Source organism: Camelus ferus, chromosome 1, assembly GCF_009834535.1.
Source record: "Camelus ferus isolate YT-003-E chromosome 1, BCGSAC_Cfer_1.0, whole genome shotgun sequence".
In the NCBI taxonomy this organism is placed as follows: Eukaryota; Metazoa; Chordata; class Mammalia; order Artiodactyla; family Camelidae; genus Camelus; species Camelus ferus.
This window is the reverse complement of record NC_045696.1, coordinates 75,100,393-75,119,614: the sequence shown is the minus strand read 5'-3', so window position 1 is coordinate 75,119,614 and position 19,222 is coordinate 75,100,393. Positions and strand designations below refer to the sequence as shown.

Below are 19,222 nucleotides of genomic sequence, written 5' to 3'. Positions count from 1 at the left end.
ATCTCCCAGATATGTCTGCCTTTGCTTTATTTAAGGATAAAAACTCCTTTCTTCCACTAGGTGGTTTTCAGCCAAAGATCCTGCTTCCAAGGGAGCATACCAACCACACAAATGACTAACTGTAAGATTTAGAGAGTCCACAGGGTGGCACTAGATACCTTTGGTCAAAGTCCATAAGCTAGTAGCTATTTCTAGAAAACAGGGATAGAGAAGAGCCTCTGGCACCAGCAAAGATTAAAACCTGAAGCTAACATGAAAGACATCTTGTTCCTGTCTGGAGGAGTGGCTGCCAGCCAACATTTGAAACTCTAATTACACACTTCAAGATTTATCCGAAATGCCAAGCAGAAGTTATAGACTGCCCGTGGTGGAGCATATTTCTTCCAGTGGCAAATTTCCATCTCTTTCCTTTGGACATACTTCATTACAAGTATTTGATCACCTTAAACATATTTCCACATACACCCCCTCAATATCTCTTTCTCACACACACACACACACACACACACACACACACACACACACACACACAATGCAGTGTATTTTTTTTTAGGTGATTATTTTCTGGTGAAGGTAAGGACTCAATCACATCTCCATTAAATAATATTTACATTTCACAATAATTACCTGCCTTCATCTTTTTCTAAGGTCTTGATTTTCAACAGTTTATGAATATCTCACAAATAGGAATAAAACTTGGTGGGTTAAATCTCAACTCAGATGATAAAAATCTTAAAACTTATCACAAGAAGATATATTTCTGCTCTCTTTACAATCCTTTATCAATTTATAATAGGTTGGGAAAATTCAATGCTAGTCTTTTCCATATAGGCAACTTTAAAAGATAACACCCCATGCTTGACCTTGAATAGATTTTCATCAAACAGATAAGTCTCAGAAATGCCTGAAGGAAGAAAAGCTCTTGTGGTTTAAGACTTTATTTTTATGCCCATTAGCATGGGTTTCTTTCACGCTAAAAATCCCTTGGAGATGATTTAATAAAAGGTGCTGATGCCTTGAGTATTTTACAACACACAGACAGATTCAATGTGATCCTTTCACTTCATTCAGAAACATTTTTCCTTGCAGACACAAGAATTTCTCCCACGACAGTAAGTGTATGTGTCTTGCATCCTGACTAAACAAACCGTAACAGCACCTTCCAGCCCTATAATCTTCTTTTTCAAATGAGCATTTAAATTCTAAAGCACATTGCATACAGCTAACCAGAATGCTTAAAAGACCATACCTCAATATATTGTTTATATAAGCTGATTATATTTGTAAGAGTATTTTACATGTGAAACACCCAAAGGATTGGTGGGCATATATGCCTTTTTAACGTGTTTATTTCCAGAAGCAGCAGTTATGGTCGCGCTAAGCCTAACTTTGCTCAGAATTTGAAGGGAAGATAAACTTTAAAATATACCAATAAAATTAAGAACTTGCTCTAGTCCCAGGCTAACTTTCAGAGACGGGGGGAATGGGTAGTGTGGGCAGCTGGGTCAATTCTACGGCAAGCCCAAGAGCTGACAACACTCTGCGTGAGTTCAAGAAGCAGGTGGCAGAACACGTATGTGCAGACTGACGAATGGTGAATACACTGCCATCAACCATCTGCATCAAAAATAACACCTCAGCACCTCGGTGCTGAGTACCTGCTTCCCTTGATCTCCCACTCATAACCAAACAATTTGCAGACAAGACTCAGAAACTTTTTATTAAATTGAACACAAAATGACTGTCATAATAACGTCAAGCCTTTATCAGAAATCAGTACATAAGTGAGGATACACAGCCAAAATGAGCCATCAACATAAGCAGTGTAAATTTTGAATAACTTTCAGATTCCTCTATTCAATATGCTGAATAAAATAAAACCAAAAGAGCAATTTCAATTTCACAATTCACAGTTGATTGGTTTTAACCTCATGACACGTTTGTCATTTATGAAGCCTCAGAGCACAGATTTCCCCAGTAGTCACTGGGAAACATATACACAGATGTTAAACCCCTGTATGACATTTAGAGAAAACTGTGGGAAACAGTCCCAATTTCATACAGTTTGGGCTGGCATTTTTTAGCTCTATCCTCTACCAGAGGCATTGTTCTAGTGAAATAGCAAAAGCAGTTTTAAAAGTTTGCCATGCCGTTAGATGAAGGGTTCTAAAGTCCCCCCTTGGTTTTCCATGATTTTATTCTCTAATTTAAAACAGTATCTGCACTAAAATGCAACCTTAACAGTGAAAGCAAAATCAGTTTTGCTTCTGGATACATCCAGAGAGGCAACATACATCCAAGAGAGGCAACTTGCTGTCCTAGCAGATACACGGAATGCTTCAGAGCAGAGTCTGACATGCTCTAGTAAGGCATTTCAAAGCAGACACACAACCATACCCAAATTAAATTATGATGATCAGCTGAGGATACCACAAGGGGAACACCAAGGAACACAGAATCAACATGAAATTCTTACAAAATGACAGACTAATTTACAAAACCACAGAAAGGTGCTCAAGTACCAAAAGAAGGTAAAACAATGACCAGCCACTCTAAAAGAGTTTTGTTCCCGTAAATGCCAGATTTTCAGAGTAGAAATAAACCACTTCATGTGTGCTTTGCCCTAGGTAATATCGTTCATCTGGACACATGGGATGGGGTTACTTTTCCTTAAAAAAATATATCACGTAGAGAATATACATATAATCAGTGATATAGAACATTTCTTTTCACTAGTGAGGGGGTCACTTAAGCACTTACATAGAAAATTATGAGTGAATCATGAGGGTTATTTAAATGCAAAAGGAAATCTGATAAAACCTGTATTATTAGTTAGGATTCAAAAGCAAAGTGAGATTTTTAGCAGCTGCATTGATTCAATGAGGAAAATTCATGCAAAAATTTCAAAGTTCAAAGAATTGTGAAATGTTGAAAAATAAAAGTCTAATTAGTAAAAATACACATTTTCACTTTAAGGGTCCCAAAGGAAGTGTTTAGTTATTTTGAAAGCCATGAATCTTATTAAACAAGCACAAGAATATGAATCAGGAATACTGAAGTTTCAGTTCTGACTTACCCACTGAATCTTCCCAACAAGTCACTTAAATTCTTCACATTTTGTCCACATACACAAAAAAAAGGCATAAAAATAAAGGTATATGTCAATTTTTTTTTCCTAAACAGGACTAGAGTAAAGCTAAAGATGGTTACTAAGGCTCACAATTTCAACAACTCAGTGTACAGTACAATCATTTTTAATCCTGCTAATTATGGCTGGAGAGAGGGCATGGGCAGTTAGAATTCTGAAGGAATTCAAAGGCTTTGGATAAATTAATGGTTTCAACTTTCTCAACTACTTAATCAGTTCTAGAGTTGTTTAATACAGCTAATCATCTGTGGGGTTGACTCTTCACGCATCTCTACTTCCCAGTAGAACAGGTGAAAGCAGTAAAAGGAGAAAGGACACCAAGGAAAAAGCAGCCATAGATTGAAATGAGGTATAAGCTGATTTAATAAACCCTAACTGGTCATTTACAGTTTTTTTTTTAAAGAAGCTGCATAGTTCAGCAAAAATACATCATAAGAGGAGGGGTTAAGAAAAAATTCTTATCGTGAAGCTTTAAAATGTATGACAATGAAGCATTTAAAATGACCAACCCTAGAAAACTTCAGTTTGAAAAGGAGTCTCCCCTCACTTGAAGCACATACAAAAACAGAAACTGGAAAGCCAGAGTCCACAAGAGACAAAGACCTATGTTAATTGGCTCAGGTTATCAACTTCACACACTGCTTTTTAAAAGATTTTAATATTCAAACAAATGTTAAACTCTAGTTAATAACACCTATGCTGAACTGTTTAAGGGAAAAATAACATCTGAAATTTACATTAAAATGTGTATTTTTAAACACTCCATTGTTTGATGGGTGAATATAGGTTCAGACAGAAATGCAGGAATGCAAGTACAATAAAATGTTGACGGTAAAACCTAGCGGTGGGTATACTGTAAAATTTTTCAACTCTAATGGATGTTTTAAATTTTTCATAATAAAATGTTGAGGAAAATGTTAGTATTTCTACAATAAAATTAATTTAGCAGTGTGTTTTAAAAATTCAAAGTACTCAGGCAATTTAGAATTTTAAATTAAGCGGGAATATTTTGCTTTAAAATATCTTGAACCTGATTTGTGAAGATGCCTGTTTTTAATATAGAGATGAACTAGCACAGTTACTAAGTATTAAAGAGTTTTACTCAATATCAAATTGAGATTGCATGAAGAAACAAAAAAGATGTAGAACATAGAATTCACACAAACCTTTGCTATCCCTAAGCTCCTGTTTTATGAATTGTGATTAATGGCAATAACTCTATCATCTCTCTGTGAAATGCTAAAACTTGCTAAAGGCACTCATATTCTGGGCTTAACGGAGACAGGGTCACATGGGACCATAAGCCAGTGTTTTTTTGGTAGCCACCCAGAAAGGGAGTTGATAAATGATCCTCCCATTCATAACGGGAAGACACAGTCAGTTATCAGTAGAAATGTCGTATGAGAAGCTATTTACACAGCTATTTGTCCATTCAGTTAGATTGATAGTAATAGCTCACAATGGAGTTCACTGCCAAAAAAAAAGCCCTAAAGCAAAAACAAAGCATTCTTAAGCACTCTTTACTATGTATGAAACTCCTGAATGGTGACTTGGCTGGTTAAAAAAAAAAAATTTGGTAGGGTGGAATATTTTCAAAATAACTATTCAGAGGCCCACACTAAATTTTTACCTACTACTAACAAAACATTTCTCTATTTCTAAAGCACCTCTGTTGTCTTTAGTATATGTGCCACCAAATTTTTTAGAAAGTACTCCCAGCCTATGTTCTGACACTGAGGAAACTAAACACATTAGGTTCCAAATCCATCACTCCTAAGCCCGTGTGTAGAGGATACTATGCAGAACAGTTACATGTCTCCCCTGGACAAGCGAGACTCATTTTATATGGGTCACTGGACAGTCCTCAAACTGTCATTGCTCACAGTCCCAGCCAATTCAGGAGTGAAGCAATCATTAATCCCACCACTAATCCTTAGAATCTATCTGCGGAGGAAGATTTAACCAGGTATAGACACACATATCCATTTATCTTTGTTCAAAGTACAGATAGGTAGCCATAAGCAAGCACACAGTTTTGCAGAAGAGCTTTGTAAAGTAAGGTGGACAATGTCATGCTTTCCTTTTAGCTGTTTAAGTCAGAGGGACATAAGGATGGTCTCAGATTGCCATGATTCTTCATCCAGTCTCAGGGTTTCAAAAACTCTAAACAGTTTTCTAGGCTCACCAACTAATGAAATGGGGAAATAGAGAGGAAGAGTTGGAGGAGGAACTTTTTCAAAATGAATGGTATAAAACAACTATTCACCTTGCAGAATTCAGTGCAATAAGAGACAAGCAGACAAATGTCCTAAACAACATGCACATATTTACAAGTTGTAATACATGATACACAAAGATGAGACCAATAAAGTATTTTCTGTTCAACGTAGAGTCTAAAGGATTACCTGGCACACTCAGTTGTGCAGCTGAACTTTAAAAAAAAACCACTTTGAAGGCATAAGCAATCCAATCTTTTAATTGGAACACTGAAATTTTTTCCTTTACAATTTCTTGCCCTCAATATCTTCGAAGAGTTTCTAATTGTTATCTTCTAACATTGAGTTTTGAAATGACAACTTACACACAGATAGTCACAGGGAAAAGAGACTTTGATGCTATGCGTTCTTGCAGATGAATACTGGAATCTATTTGACTTATTTGGCTAAAGGTTTTCCGTTGATTAGGCCTCTTGTCCATCCTTGTACACAACATAAAAAAGATACTAGTATCATTCCTGGGGAGCACAGGCTGCAAATTTTAAAGCACATTACAGAACAGGACTCAATTTCACAAAATGAAATCAATGGAGATCACATATCACTGACTGCAGTAGTAACCACAGCCTTCTTTGACAGGGAAAAACACTGTCTTTAAGGAATGCATGAGTATGAGAAACTGTACCATGCAGAGATGGATTTATTTAGGCGTTTCCTTTGTGACATCTCTGTCACCTTTTGTTTCACTTAAGGAACACAGGAGACTATTGCAAGGTAACAAGCCCAAAACACAACCCATTATCACAGAGATCTGTGATTTTTCTGGGGGGGATGGGATGTGTATATAATCTCTATAAATGATCCTGGAAGTTATCAACTTCCTAGAAATTAAGGAGCAAACTGAGCTATTGTAGGCAATATGGTATTTAAAGTGTCATATAAAACAAACACATAGCTCTTTTTTAGTGCAAAGAAATATAACAAGTAAGAAATAACGCTATAAATCTAACTGTCTTCTTTAAAAGAAAATGCGTTTATGCATTCATAACATCCATTAAGGGCACTGAGAGACTAGAAACCTGAATATGCAAGGCCAGGATAACCTTCAAGGCCTTAAGTCCACTGCTTTGTGTGTGTGTGTGTGTGTATTTATATATGAAATTGTTAAGTGGGGAGAGTAGGGCAAATCTTTCCTCTAATTTTATTTGCTAAGGAAAAACTGAAAGTGGATGAATGCCACTTTCACAAAATGTAAGTTCTTATCCACAATCTTTTACTATTATCTGAAATAAAGATTTGATGAAATTTTCTCTATGGTATCACACAAAATTATATATACACAGTTATATATGTGTGTGTGTGTATATGTATATAAATACATATATATATACACACATACATATACATACAAAGAGAGGAGGGAAAGTGAGGTTTTTAAATAATCATAGAGCCATGTGGCCAGCACTGTAATATTAAAATCTACCAAAAAAGTATACTTAGCAGCAAAATGAGTAAACTACTGACCAATAAGATAAGCTCTAAATTGCCCTAAAATAATCAATTATACTTCACAGATTACTGGAAAAAGGGTTATCATACTAAGAGTCACAGATGTAGCGAGAACTCAACAGAACATTATTTCATTCTTTTGTTTCTGGGAGAAAATAAAATTACTAAACAATTCTGCTTTTCAAAAAACCACCACTTCAATGGAACAGTAACTTGTTAGTGTACCAGAGGTTAATTACAAAACTGAATTTTAAATATGGGTCTAGATTGTTCAAAAATTGTTCAGAAGTTCTAAAGGAAAGGAATGATGATTATAATTTTCCTTCTCCCCAACTCTTTGCCTATAGAATTCTCAAGGAAGATTAGGAGTTTTATTTTTAATTAGTAATATAAGCAATAAAAAGTGAATTTACCATAGTGCAAAGATACTGCTCAATATAAAGTTCCTGGTGAACGTGACCTTTCAAAAAAGTAGAGATGAACTTACGGTCTTATCCACGTCAATACAGTAAATAGGTAAATACAGTTAATGAAAGTTCAGAGAGTCCTCTATTAGTTAATCTAAGTATAACACTAGAGCTATTTTTAAAAAAACAGAACAAAAATAATAATACTGTTGTAATTATTAGATATGAAAGTAATCTATAATATATTTTCATTATCTTCAAGGAAGCTGAATCATAAAGGATAAAGCCAAAGTTCATGTATTTTTCTATTAGAAATGATGATACTGAAATTTGACTAACTTAAAAAAAATTCCTCTGCATCTGGGAAACAGTAAGGTCATGGTATTTTTCAGGACAGTCAACAAACTAGCAAGACAAAAAAGAATGTAAGTAAAATGTAAGGATCAGTTTATCTTAAAAAGTTTACCAAGACAAATATTAAGAGATCAGAACATATGGTGGAGGTCATCATATAAGTACATGTTATTATCATGAAATAACTCAAGTGAAAAATCAAACACATATTTCATTTCCTAAAACCAGATGAAAAAATACATATATAAAAACTCACTGGATATTCAAATGTGGGGCTTGGAAAACCTACAACATAGCTGGGCCATGAAAATGAACTTATTAGATAAGCTAATTCAACTAGGGGAGAGAAAAAGAGGATGAAAGAAGGTGAATTAAAATGTGTGAAACTGAAAGCTGGAAATGAAGTTTCACTCTTTTGAAGTACACAAGCACATTAGGAATGTCTGAATCCAAGAAAACCTGCATGTCAGTAAAGGGGGGACATGATAAAAACTATCCTGAGAAGGACTCTATTGCAGTTTATACAGTGAATTCTATGGAAAATACATCGAGTTGAGGTGGATTCCAAAGAAGCCTTGGAAAACTGAAACCTCTGCTTACCTGTTTTCACTGTGATCTGAAGAATTCAATACAATTATTTATTTAACAGTACATTACACTAAAGTTGAAAAAAAAAAAAGACAAAGTTTTTAAATAGTTAAAGCTCTAAGTGGTCAGGCTACAGTTGACCAGAACTTGGTCAAGATAAGTTATTTCTCATGGGGTAGGTAGGTCACAGGCTCTAAGCAGCTCAACGCAACTGACCTGAAAAAACATCATGACTTAAGTACGTTCTCTTCATTCTCCAGTTTTGACCCCTCATGGTACCACTGCAAGGTTACATGTATTAACATTAGGCAGAGAAATGTACTCATATCAAAAGAATCACAAAGCAGGGCATGTTGACAGAAGGCAAACCACAGGCAGGACAAGCTCTCTACTTGAATATGACAATCATTATACGTAGCCCAGATTCTCCATCTCATTCCTGTACCGCTGTTCAGACACCTTGCTTTTATGTTGCTTGCTCTCCAAATGCTGCCGGAACTCCACTTCTTCACCAGCCCCAACGTTACACATGGAGCAGTAAAACTGGCCACTTGGAGTAACGCACATGGCAAGATCACGTGGAATTCTCTGCCGAGAGCGGGGATTGAAGTAAGGACCTGCTAAAAAAAGACAAAAATAATGTATTCACCTCAAAATATTCACCAAGTGAATGGAGGCTGACCAATTATCACTATAATTTGTAACTCCAAGCTGAAAGTATAGATTCCTAGCTTTAAAAGAATGTAATGTTAATGGGTTTTTGAAATTACAAGTTTATTCAGATTCAATCTTAAAAACTAAAATGATTCCTCCAACCATTGTCAGAAACGTTACTGTAGGGCCAAACCCAAACTCTAAATGGCAATGTCTCTAAAAAGTGAATATAATTTAAAAAATAATTTCCAAGCATATCAAGAGTTGTATGATTATGCTAATTCTTTAATCCGATTCTACTTCTAAGAATTATACTAAGAAAATGTTGAGAATTTTTGCACAGAGATTTATCAGCAAGGATATTTATTTCATTAGACTTGATAAAAGCTTTTTTTTGGGGGGGTGAGGGAAAAGGAAAGATCCAAAAATATGACTCAAAAAATTAAGTGATGAATGCAATGAAAAACTATACAGTCACTAAAAACAATGTTATAGAAAATTCTTTAATTATAATATTTGATTATAATATGCTATTAAGTAAAATAAGAATATCATAAAATATGATCAAATCTCTATTTTACAGAAGTAATATACACAAAGAACTGGAATGATATATACAAAAATGTTGGTAGAATTATTGATAATTTTATTTTCTTTTTTTACATAACTAAGTTCAATAATTTTCTGTTTTTCTTTTCTAGTATAGTAATAAATATTTAAGGCTTTTCTCAAAATATTACTTTAACTGCATGCTACAAATTTTGATACATTTTTATTACTGTTTGGTTCTAAGAATTTTCAATTACCAGTATGATTTCTTCTGTGGCCCATGAGTTATTTAGATATGTTTAAAATTTTCCAAACACATAAAAATTTTGTTTGCTTATTCAGATTTTTATAACTGACATCTCATTTAATTGTACTCTGATCAGAGAACATGAGTCTAAACTGCCTTCTGTCCTAGTTTTTTAATCTAATATTAACACAGGTTTCCTTCACTTCAGTTGAGTATTTTTTATTTAATCTTACAGTCTTTTTCTTTTAACTGGGACTTTAGTAAGCTTACATTTATTGCAGTGACCTGGTATATGTTTTGTCTTTTATTAATCATATTGCATTATGCTTTTTATATGTCCCCTTTTTCTATGCTTCTCTGTCTTCCCAGTTAAGGGAAGGCTGTCCGTTTTACTGTTCACACAAATGACCTCTGCTCCTACGGGTATGCGTGGGAGGCTGGGGGAAGGGGAGGGACCATGCAGTCCTACTCTCCCTAGGGAAGCTAATCGGAAAAAGCAGAAAACACTCTTGTCAACTAGCAGTTCTGAACTGAAGCTATATATAAGAACCACTGAGGAAGCATTTTCAAAACACACATATGTCAGAGTCCCACTCTCAATTAACTAACTGAAGATCTCTAAGTCATGGTTCAGCCATGCGTATTTTATAAAAACTCCCCAGGTAATTCTGACTCACTACCCTGGTTAAACACTCACTGCTACAATCTTTTTATTTTTCCCAATAAATGGAGATTTAATATGGTGCAACTTTAAACCAAATAGCCCATTTTAATGTTTAAATTTCTCAGCTGGCAAATAACCAGAAGCATAAAGGTACTATGACCAGAGACCTTAAAGCATACACTTGGTTTAAAATCAAAACAAATAATATACTAAATAGGAAATAAATAAATAAATAAGTAAACAAGGCCTGAAATAAACACCAGCTTGAAAAGCCACTAGACCAATTCAACAGAATGACAGCTACCCCCGAATTCTCAGGGCTATCTATTACCATTAAAGGAAACAAAAATAGAGGAGACAATCTGCAGAACGCAGCCAAGGTATGTGGAAATCCACGGGGTACCTGAATTATTCTGTACTGCATACACATTTCTCCTATTAGACATCATCTTGTATTCATTCCCTTCCTTCCGGGTCCGCCGCTGACCGATGTCTGAGGGCTCTCTGGAGAAAAGAAATTTTAAAAGAGTGAGACTTCTAAACCAGGATGCCTTTCTACCCTTTTTCTCTAAAGACAGTCGGTCTCCCAGAACACTCTGGCCTCAGAGAAAGCGGCAATACCTACGAGAACGAGTTGCTCTGAGCTTCGGCCAGCCGCAGCCTCTTGGCGTGGTTCTTCCCCTGGTAGTGAGCCTGAGCCACCGCCGGAGAACTGAAGGAGGCGTCACAGAGCTTACAGTAATCATTCTCTGTGGCCAGGATCACTCTGCCTCCTGGCTTAAAGGAGCCCATCTGACAGCAAAGACACAGGAGACAAGGCTTAAAAATGTGGAGTTTGTTCTCTTCTCCTCAAAGTTCCTTCCTTCTACAAGCTGAAAAATAACCTAAGGTTACAGCATGACCACAAGCACTCGGCTTCACAAGGACAGGACATAATTCATTCCAGAAAGAAAAGAAAAGAAAAAAAGGCTGGGAGACACTTAATCATGGTTTTGCATTATAATCACCTGTGTACCAAATTGATGAATGCCTCACTGCCATCTCCATCGAAGAAATTTTAGAAAAGAAGTTAAAAAGCCCAGCATGGAAGATTTAGGGCAGTACAGGTAAGGCCTAAAATCACATTACCAGAAAGAACGAAGTTCACTCAGAATCCATCAACAAGCATTTACTGAACACCTACTGTTAACAGGGGGCTTGCTACCTAATGCAGAAGTGATACATAGGCATGTATTTAAAACTCAGCCCCTGTCCTCAGAGAGTCAACAAATTAGTTACAGACATGATATAATTAGAGGGAAATACCCAGAAGATCCAGACAATTGTATTCAGGTTGGGAAACAAGTTAAGTGAAACCTAACAGAGTGCTTGGAAAATAATATGCACTCGATAAATATTGCTGGGTTAACAAACGTGACAAATTAGATTTTGGCTAAAGAAGAATAAAATATTAAACAAAGAATCTAGAAAGCATATCATATCAGGACCAGCTGAAGAAAACAGCACTGTTTCACATGCAAGGGAAGATTTTCTGGGGACAGAATAACTGTCTTCAAAAGTCACAAAGGGCTATGTTAGGAAAGAAGGCTAAGGCTATTTGCCCAGGAGGATGTAGCCAGCTGAAAACAGTCCCTAGTAGGAAGCAGCCATTCAATTCTAGAGCAGCCTTCAGGAATCAGCACTGTGACAACCACTCAGGCTGAAGATCTCTCTGGCTATTTTCCTGTCCTCTGATTCTGTTTGTAACATATCTCATTTACTCCACAAATTAATGAGGATGGAGGAAGAGCTGGTGTTGCTATCCATACTGTAAGTACTGGAAAACTGGCACTCCGAGAAGTAATTATACCCTGATGTTTAGGAGTAGAGGTCTAAGGTCAAGAGAAATCCTTGCTCCACCACATTACAAAATTTGTAATGCTGTGGAGAAGTTCCTTAGCTTACCTGGGCTTCTAATAAACTCCCAGGTGAGACCAATGTGCTGGTCCACGGATCACACTTTGAGAAATAAGGCCAGGTTGTGGCAAGCATGAAATGAAGTTAGGACCCAGGCCAAGAATGACGTAAGGGAGGTACTTGCCATGAGCACAAAATTTAAGGGAGCATCAAAAAACTCAGCAATCAAAGTTTAAAGTATTTTAAGAAACATTTTTACAAGTCAAACATAATGCAAAAAAAAATCAATGAGGAACAAAATACCAAAATTTTAAATAAAGACAGGATCCACAACAGAGCCATGCCAAGCCAGACTGCAGCCTGAGGCAAAAGGAAAATCAGTAATACTTATTCTGTCTTTAAGTTTTTAACATTTTGTTCACCATTGACTTTATCACATTACTTTTGAATTTTTAAAATATCACATTAAATTATTTATCTTGATTACTGAGTGTTTTGGCTGCCTCTTAAATTCTGTGCCAAAGTCAAGTGCATCCCTCACCTCGCTGTAGTCCTGGCCCTGAATGAAGTAATGCATGAAAAGTGCTTAGCAGAGTACCTGACATAGTAAGTACTCAACTAAAGTGACCATTATTAATGAACTTTATTTTATTCTATAGAAAAATAATACTTCAAAGACATAATAGAGTCCATATTTCAGAGGCTACTAAAGTACAGAAATATCTTGCCTAAAGAACGAAAGGAACTTGGCTTTCATGTGTGTGTCATGATACCGAAGTCCAAAAAGAGTTTATCCAGGTTCTCTGCATAGAGGTAAGAAAAGGGCAGCCTCAAGAACCTGATCTTGCTGGAAGGCAAAATATAAAGTCAATGGGATTAATTGCAATAAAGATACAAATGTTTAAAAATCTCTCTTTTCACTCAGGGCTTCGCCTAGACATTCAAGGCCACTGAACCCAGAATTTTGAGAAACGCACAGAAGACTCAGGAAATAATTTTGTTTCATCACTTCATGCATCATAACCAAAGCCAATGAGAAACTGTGGGGATCATAGACTTTTGCATGCATGAAATCCAGCACCACAGTTCATGGAGTTAAAAGCACCAATGAGGACCTTTCAGGAGTCTTTGCCCAACTGTAACTTCATGGGCACAAAGATGACAAATTGCACACATAACCATCTGTGCATAGGACAGCCCTCACACCAACACGTGGGTCTCACCTGCGGAGGGACTGGAACAGCTGGAGTCGCCACAGGTTCCACTGCGTTACTCACTCTAGCAGGAGGAGGACAGCTGTTCGCTGCATAGTAATTTCGAAGTTTCTTACCATGATTTTTACCCTAGAAGTAAAATGAAATGAGTAATCACTGTGAGGAGAAGTTGTCAAATTGAGTTAATGCATTCACTAAAAAAAAAAAAAGAAGAAAAAACCATTTTATTCTTTTTTTAAAAAAATATACTTTTTTTGAAGTATAGTCAGTTTACAATGTGTCAATTTCTGGTGTACAGCACAATACTTCAGTCATTTAGGAACATACATATATTCATTTTCATATTATTTTTCACCGTAAGTCACTACAAGATATGAATATGGTTCCCTGTGCTATACAGTATAAACTTCTTGTTTATCTGTTTTATATATATACATTAGTGAGTATCTGCAAATCTCGAACTGCCAACTTATCCCTTCCCACCCTCTTCCTTCCTGGTAACCATAAGTTTGTTTTCTAAGACTGTGAGTCTGTTTCTGTTTTGTAAATAAGTTCATTTGTCTTTTTCTTTTTTTTTTAGATTCCACATATAAGTGATATCATATGGTACTTTTTCTTTCTCTTTCTGGCTTACTTCACTTAGAATGACTATCTCCAGGTCCATCTATATTGCTGCAAATGGCATTATTTTATTCTTTTTTATGGCTGAGTAGTATTCCATTGTGTAAATATACCACAACTTCTTTATCCAGTCATCTGTCAATGGACATTTAGGTTATTTCCATGTCTTGGCTATCATAAACAGTACAGCTATGAACATTGGGGTGCAGGTGTCTTTTTGAATTAAGCTTCCCTCTGGATATATGCCCAGGAGTGGGATTGCTAGATCATATGGAAAGTCTATTTTTAGGTTTTTGAGGAATCTCCATACTGTCTTCCATAATGGCTGCACCAAACTACATTCCCACCAGCAGTGTAGGAGGGTTCTCTTTTCTCCACAGACTCTCCAGCCTTTATCATTTGGACTTTTGAATGATGGCCATTCTGACTGGCGTGAGGTGATACCTCATTGTAGTTTTGATTTACATTTCTCTGATAATTAGTGATATTGAACATTTTTTCATGTGCCTATTGGCCATTCACATGTCTTCACTGGAGAATTGCTTGTTTAGGTCTTCTGCCCATTTTTGGATTGTGTTGTTTGTTTGTTTTTTCTTATTAAGTTGTATGAGCTGTTTATATATTCTGGAGGTTAAGCCCTTGTCAGTCTCATCTTTTGCAAGTATTTTCTCCCATTCCATAGGTTGTCTTTTTGTTTTGCTTATGGTTTCCTTTGCTGTGCAAAAGCTTATGTTTAATTAGGTCCCATTTGTTTATTTTTGCTTTTATTTCTATTGCTTGGGTAGCTTGCCCAAGAGAACATTGCTGAGATTTATCATTTTATTCTTTCAGAGATATGCAACACTGGGGTAAACAGTCCACTAGCTAGATATGATTATTAGATCTTGAAGTAGAAGAGTCTGCTCTTCGATGCTAACAGAATGATTAAATTTATCTGGAGAAGATAAGGGAACAAAGCCAAGAGAAATTAATTTCCTATATATTTCTGGAAAAGTACCACATTTTCTAGTGATCTATGTCCTACCCCAACTTGTTTCTATTCACATGCCACTGCCTAAATATGAGTTTTATGACACTCTGATCTAATCTTTATAAATCAGTAATGAAATGGATAATCCAATTACTTTTACAAAAATAGCACTTACAGAGTATCTTTTCTACTTACAAAGAACTCTCATGTGCATTAGCTTATTTGCTGCTCACAAAGATTCTGTAAGAGGAATTTCTTACCTGTACTGTTATCTACTTATGACAGCTGAGGAACTGCAATCCAGAGAGTGTGGGGAACCTGCCCCAACACCTTCAGCAGGCCTAGCAGAGGGACTAGAGTGTGAGGCAGGTCTTCTGAATCCAAAGCAAGGCCTTTTTTCACTACAGCAAGATGGCTTCAGGATGCACCATGAGCCTCCACTAAAATGGATTTGCCTCTCTCCTCGTGTTTTAATTTATTATTTATAATCTGTATTCATAAGCTGATACAAACTGGTGGGCAGGGTCAGTGGTCTAGAAGCATTCTAAATGAGGGTAAAACAGCATATTATTCTTTAAACTGCACTATAAATTCAAACCTATAGGCAAACATTAATTCCCCATCTACCATATGCTAAGCCCTAGAAATAGACCAGGCTAGCATATGGTCTAGAGGAGGAGACAGATATGTAAGCAGTTACAGTAATGAGCTAAGTTCCATGTTTTGGCTACTGGAATGCCCTAGAGGTGCTCTTACCATGGTCACAGTAACCTCCAGGGAGCCAAATCCAGTGGTCATGCCTGTGCCTTCACTGTACTCCAACTCTAGCAGCTTGATACAACTGATATCCCCCTTCTACTCTATTGTCTTCTAGGACTCCCTTTTACCTCCCTACCTCTCATTCTCTAAATGCTGCAGCATCCAATGCACTACCCTTGGTCCTCTTTTCACTCCATCTACATGTAAACTCCAGGTTATATTGCCCAGTCTCATAGCTTAAAAATACAGTCAATAAGTTGGTGACTGCCAAAATTATCTATCTCCATCTCTGTCTCTGCTGACTGTGTCCCCCCCAAAATTCCTATTTTGAAATCTAATCCCAGTGGGATGGTATTTGGAGTTGGGACTTTGGTCGATAATGAAGTCATGAGGGTAGAGCCTAATTAGTGCCCTTGTAAGAAGAGGCCAGAGAGCTCCCTCACCCTCTTTCAGTCACATAAGGATACAGGGAGAAATCAGCCATCTGCAATCTGGAAGAGGACTGCACCAGAACCCAACCATGCTAGCTTCTTGATCTCTTCCACCCTCTAAAACCATGAGAAATAAATGTTTGTTATTTAAGTCTCCTAGGCTATGTAATTTTACAGCAGCCCCACCAGACTAAGACAATCCCTGACCTTCAGAGCCAACTAAAGGTCAACTGCCTCCTTGCTATTCACACATTGCAGTCTTAAGAGGCATATCCAACTTAAAACGTCTAAAACATAAATTTTGGTCTCCTCCCCCCGAACTTTCTCATCACTGCTACCATTATTCATCCACATGTCAGTAAATGATTCTACCCTCTACCCAGTTACTCAAGAAAAGCAGAGGGGTTCTTTTCTTGATTCCATCCCTCCTTAAAGCCAGCACATTCAGTCCATCAGCAAGTCTTGTCAGCCTACCTCCTAAATATATCCTGAATCATTCCATTTCTTTCCATGGACACTCAAATAAATGCCACAGTAATCCAAGCTACCAAGTTTTTCATTTGTCGTAGGCAACAACTCCTAGCCGGGCTCTGCTCTCACTCTCATCCCCCTACAATTCTCCTCAAATCAGCCAAAGAGATAATTCTGACATAAATCAGACTCATGTCACTCTCTCACTTAAAATCTTCCATTGGCCTCCAACTACACTTGAAATAAAATCAACAAATCTTACCTATAAGATATTTACCTTTAATATACCTATGTCTGACCTGGTCCTATCTACCTCTCAGCTTTTACTTCACACAGCACCCCTCCTCCCTCATCATTATGTCCCTGCCTCCCTGCCATTCATTCTGTTCCCTATGCATGCCAAGCACATCTAGCTCTAGTGCCCCTGTACTTGCTGTTCCTTCTGCCTGGAATGTTCTGCTTTCTGATCTCTACGTGGCTGGCTCCTTCTTATCCTTCAGGTCTCAACTCAAACAACACCAAACAGCATCTCACTCAGTCTGAAGTGCCACGCCCATCTCCCCAGCCCCACTCCCTCAACACACAATCTCCATCATATCACCACCATTGTCTGGTTTTATTTTATTAGTACCACTTATTACTACCTAAAATAATGTTCATTTACCTATTTTTTCTCTTTCCTAACCTCTGGAATGTAGACTTCTTGAAAATAAAGACCTTGTCTTGAAAATAAAGACCTTGTCTGTCTTGTTTACTGTTTTAGCCCCGATTTCTAGAACAGTTTCTAGCATATAGCAGGCAATCAATAAATATTTGTTGGACAAATGAATCAAGTATTATCACGGAGATAAGGAAGAAAATGCTAGGAGTTCACAAAGAAGGAATTTCTTACTTCTGCCTGAGTGTGTCAGGAAAAGTTTTCCTGAAAAGGGGACATCTGAGTCATCTTTTAGAATAAACAAAAGTTTACGAGGCAGATAAGGAGCGAGGTGAAAGAAAATTGTGAACAGAAGAAACAGTGTGAGCAAAGGCCCACCCTGCTGGAGAAACGGTCTAAATGATCCTTTGAAAAAGAGGTAGGAGCTGGTATATACAAAGGGAGCTAATCATTAATGATCTTGTCCATAATATAGAACTTGGACTTTTAGAGGCAGCAGGGGAACTCTGAAGGACGTTAAGCAAAGCAGCTACGTGATTGGATTGCATTTGATAAAGACTATCCTGGGGTCAGCCTGACGAATAAATTAGAATAGACGGAAGCTGGGAAGATAGAGAGGAGAGCCAAAGACGAAGCCTGAGGACACTATAATATAGCATAGTAGAGCATGAGGACCCAGAAAAATGAGACTGAGAATGCCTGGCCTAAGAAGTAAGATGAAAAATCAGACAAGTGTGGCATTATGGAAGTCTAGAATAAGGTGTTTCACAAGAAGAGTCTAGCTAGATACATTATAACCCATCACATTCTAACTTTTACTTCTAGGTATCACCAAATGGAAACACACATATAAGGAGATACCTAGAAGAACTGTTTGTAACCACTGAAAAGTGGAAACAACTTAAGTGTCCAACTACAAGATAATGGATAAACTGTAGTCTATAGTTTGGAACTACAAACTATGGACTTGCAGTAGGCATGGAACACTATACTGTTGTCAAAACACACATCCTAGGGCCATGCATAGCAACATAAATGATTCTCATAACAAAATGTTGAATAAAAAGAACATGTTGGGAAAGAAAATATGTAAGAGCAACCTTTTTAATTTGGGGGTTAAATATGAAAACCACTACAAGTTATATAGGAAGACATATGTAGTGAAAGTACAAAAAAACGGCAGGCAATAAATCCCAGGTCAGTACAGTGGCGACAGCTGGGAACACAGGAGTAGCTGCAATTGGGAAAGGATGCAGAGAGCTTCAGATGAATTGGTAATTTTCATTCTTGAAGCTAGATGGAAAATACACATGTTCATTATATTATTTTAAATAATTTTATGTCTGAAGGATTTCAAAATAATTTTAAAACACTAATAACAAAAAAAAAAAAAAAAAAAAAAAGGAGTGGTTCACCAGGTCAGGACAGAGAAGTAATACTTGAAAAGACACAGGTCAAGAATACTCTTGGTAAGAACCATTTCAGTAGAGCAGTAGGGGATAAAAAGTCACAGGGAGTAGCTTAGGGAGAGAGTGGGAGATGTGAAAATGGAGACAACCAGTATAGGAGGCTATGTAGAAGAGTTCCACCATGACAGGGAGCAGAGAAATAGACCATAGAGTTGGAGGGGGGAGTGAGTCAATAGAAGATTTTTTTTAAAGATGGCTTAGGCTTGTCTGCATGACTACAGGAAGAAATCAGTAAAAACAGAAGCACAGATGATGCAGGAGCTGAAGCATAGTTACAGAAGCATACCCCATAAAAAAGGAAGAAGAAGACGACATCCACAGGACTATGACAGGGACCAACTTTAGACAGGCTCAGGTATTTTATTTCTAAAGCAGGATCCATAGCAGTATTCAAGCA

The 19,222-nt window shown here is 37.0% G+C and overlaps 1 protein-coding gene across 6 annotated transcripts in view; it reads right to left on the bottom strand.

Annotated features, from left to right (window-relative positions):
• Positions 1-1,693: 1,693 nt before the first annotated feature.
• ZMAT3 (zinc finger matrin-type 3) overlaps positions 1,694-19,222 on the bottom strand; it is a 31,598-nt gene continuing 14,069 nt past the window's right edge. For 2 of the 6 annotated variants that reach the window (XM_006183776.3, XM_014558434.2), the window contains 4 exons: positions 13,456-13,575; positions 10,962-11,128; positions 10,740-10,840; positions 1,694-8,842 (listed from right to left, as the gene is read on the bottom strand). In XM_006183776.3, coding sequence (XP_006183838.1) covers positions 8,631-8,842; positions 10,740-10,840; positions 10,962-11,128; positions 13,456-13,575 — 600 coding nt within the window. In that variant the 3' untranslated portion in view covers positions 1,694-8,630. The remainder of the gene's footprint in view (positions 8,843-10,739; positions 10,841-10,961; positions 11,129-13,455; positions 13,576-19,222) is intronic. The other 4 variants (XR_004321513.1, XR_004321517.1, XR_004321520.1 and 1 more) reach the window with 4 other exon arrangements.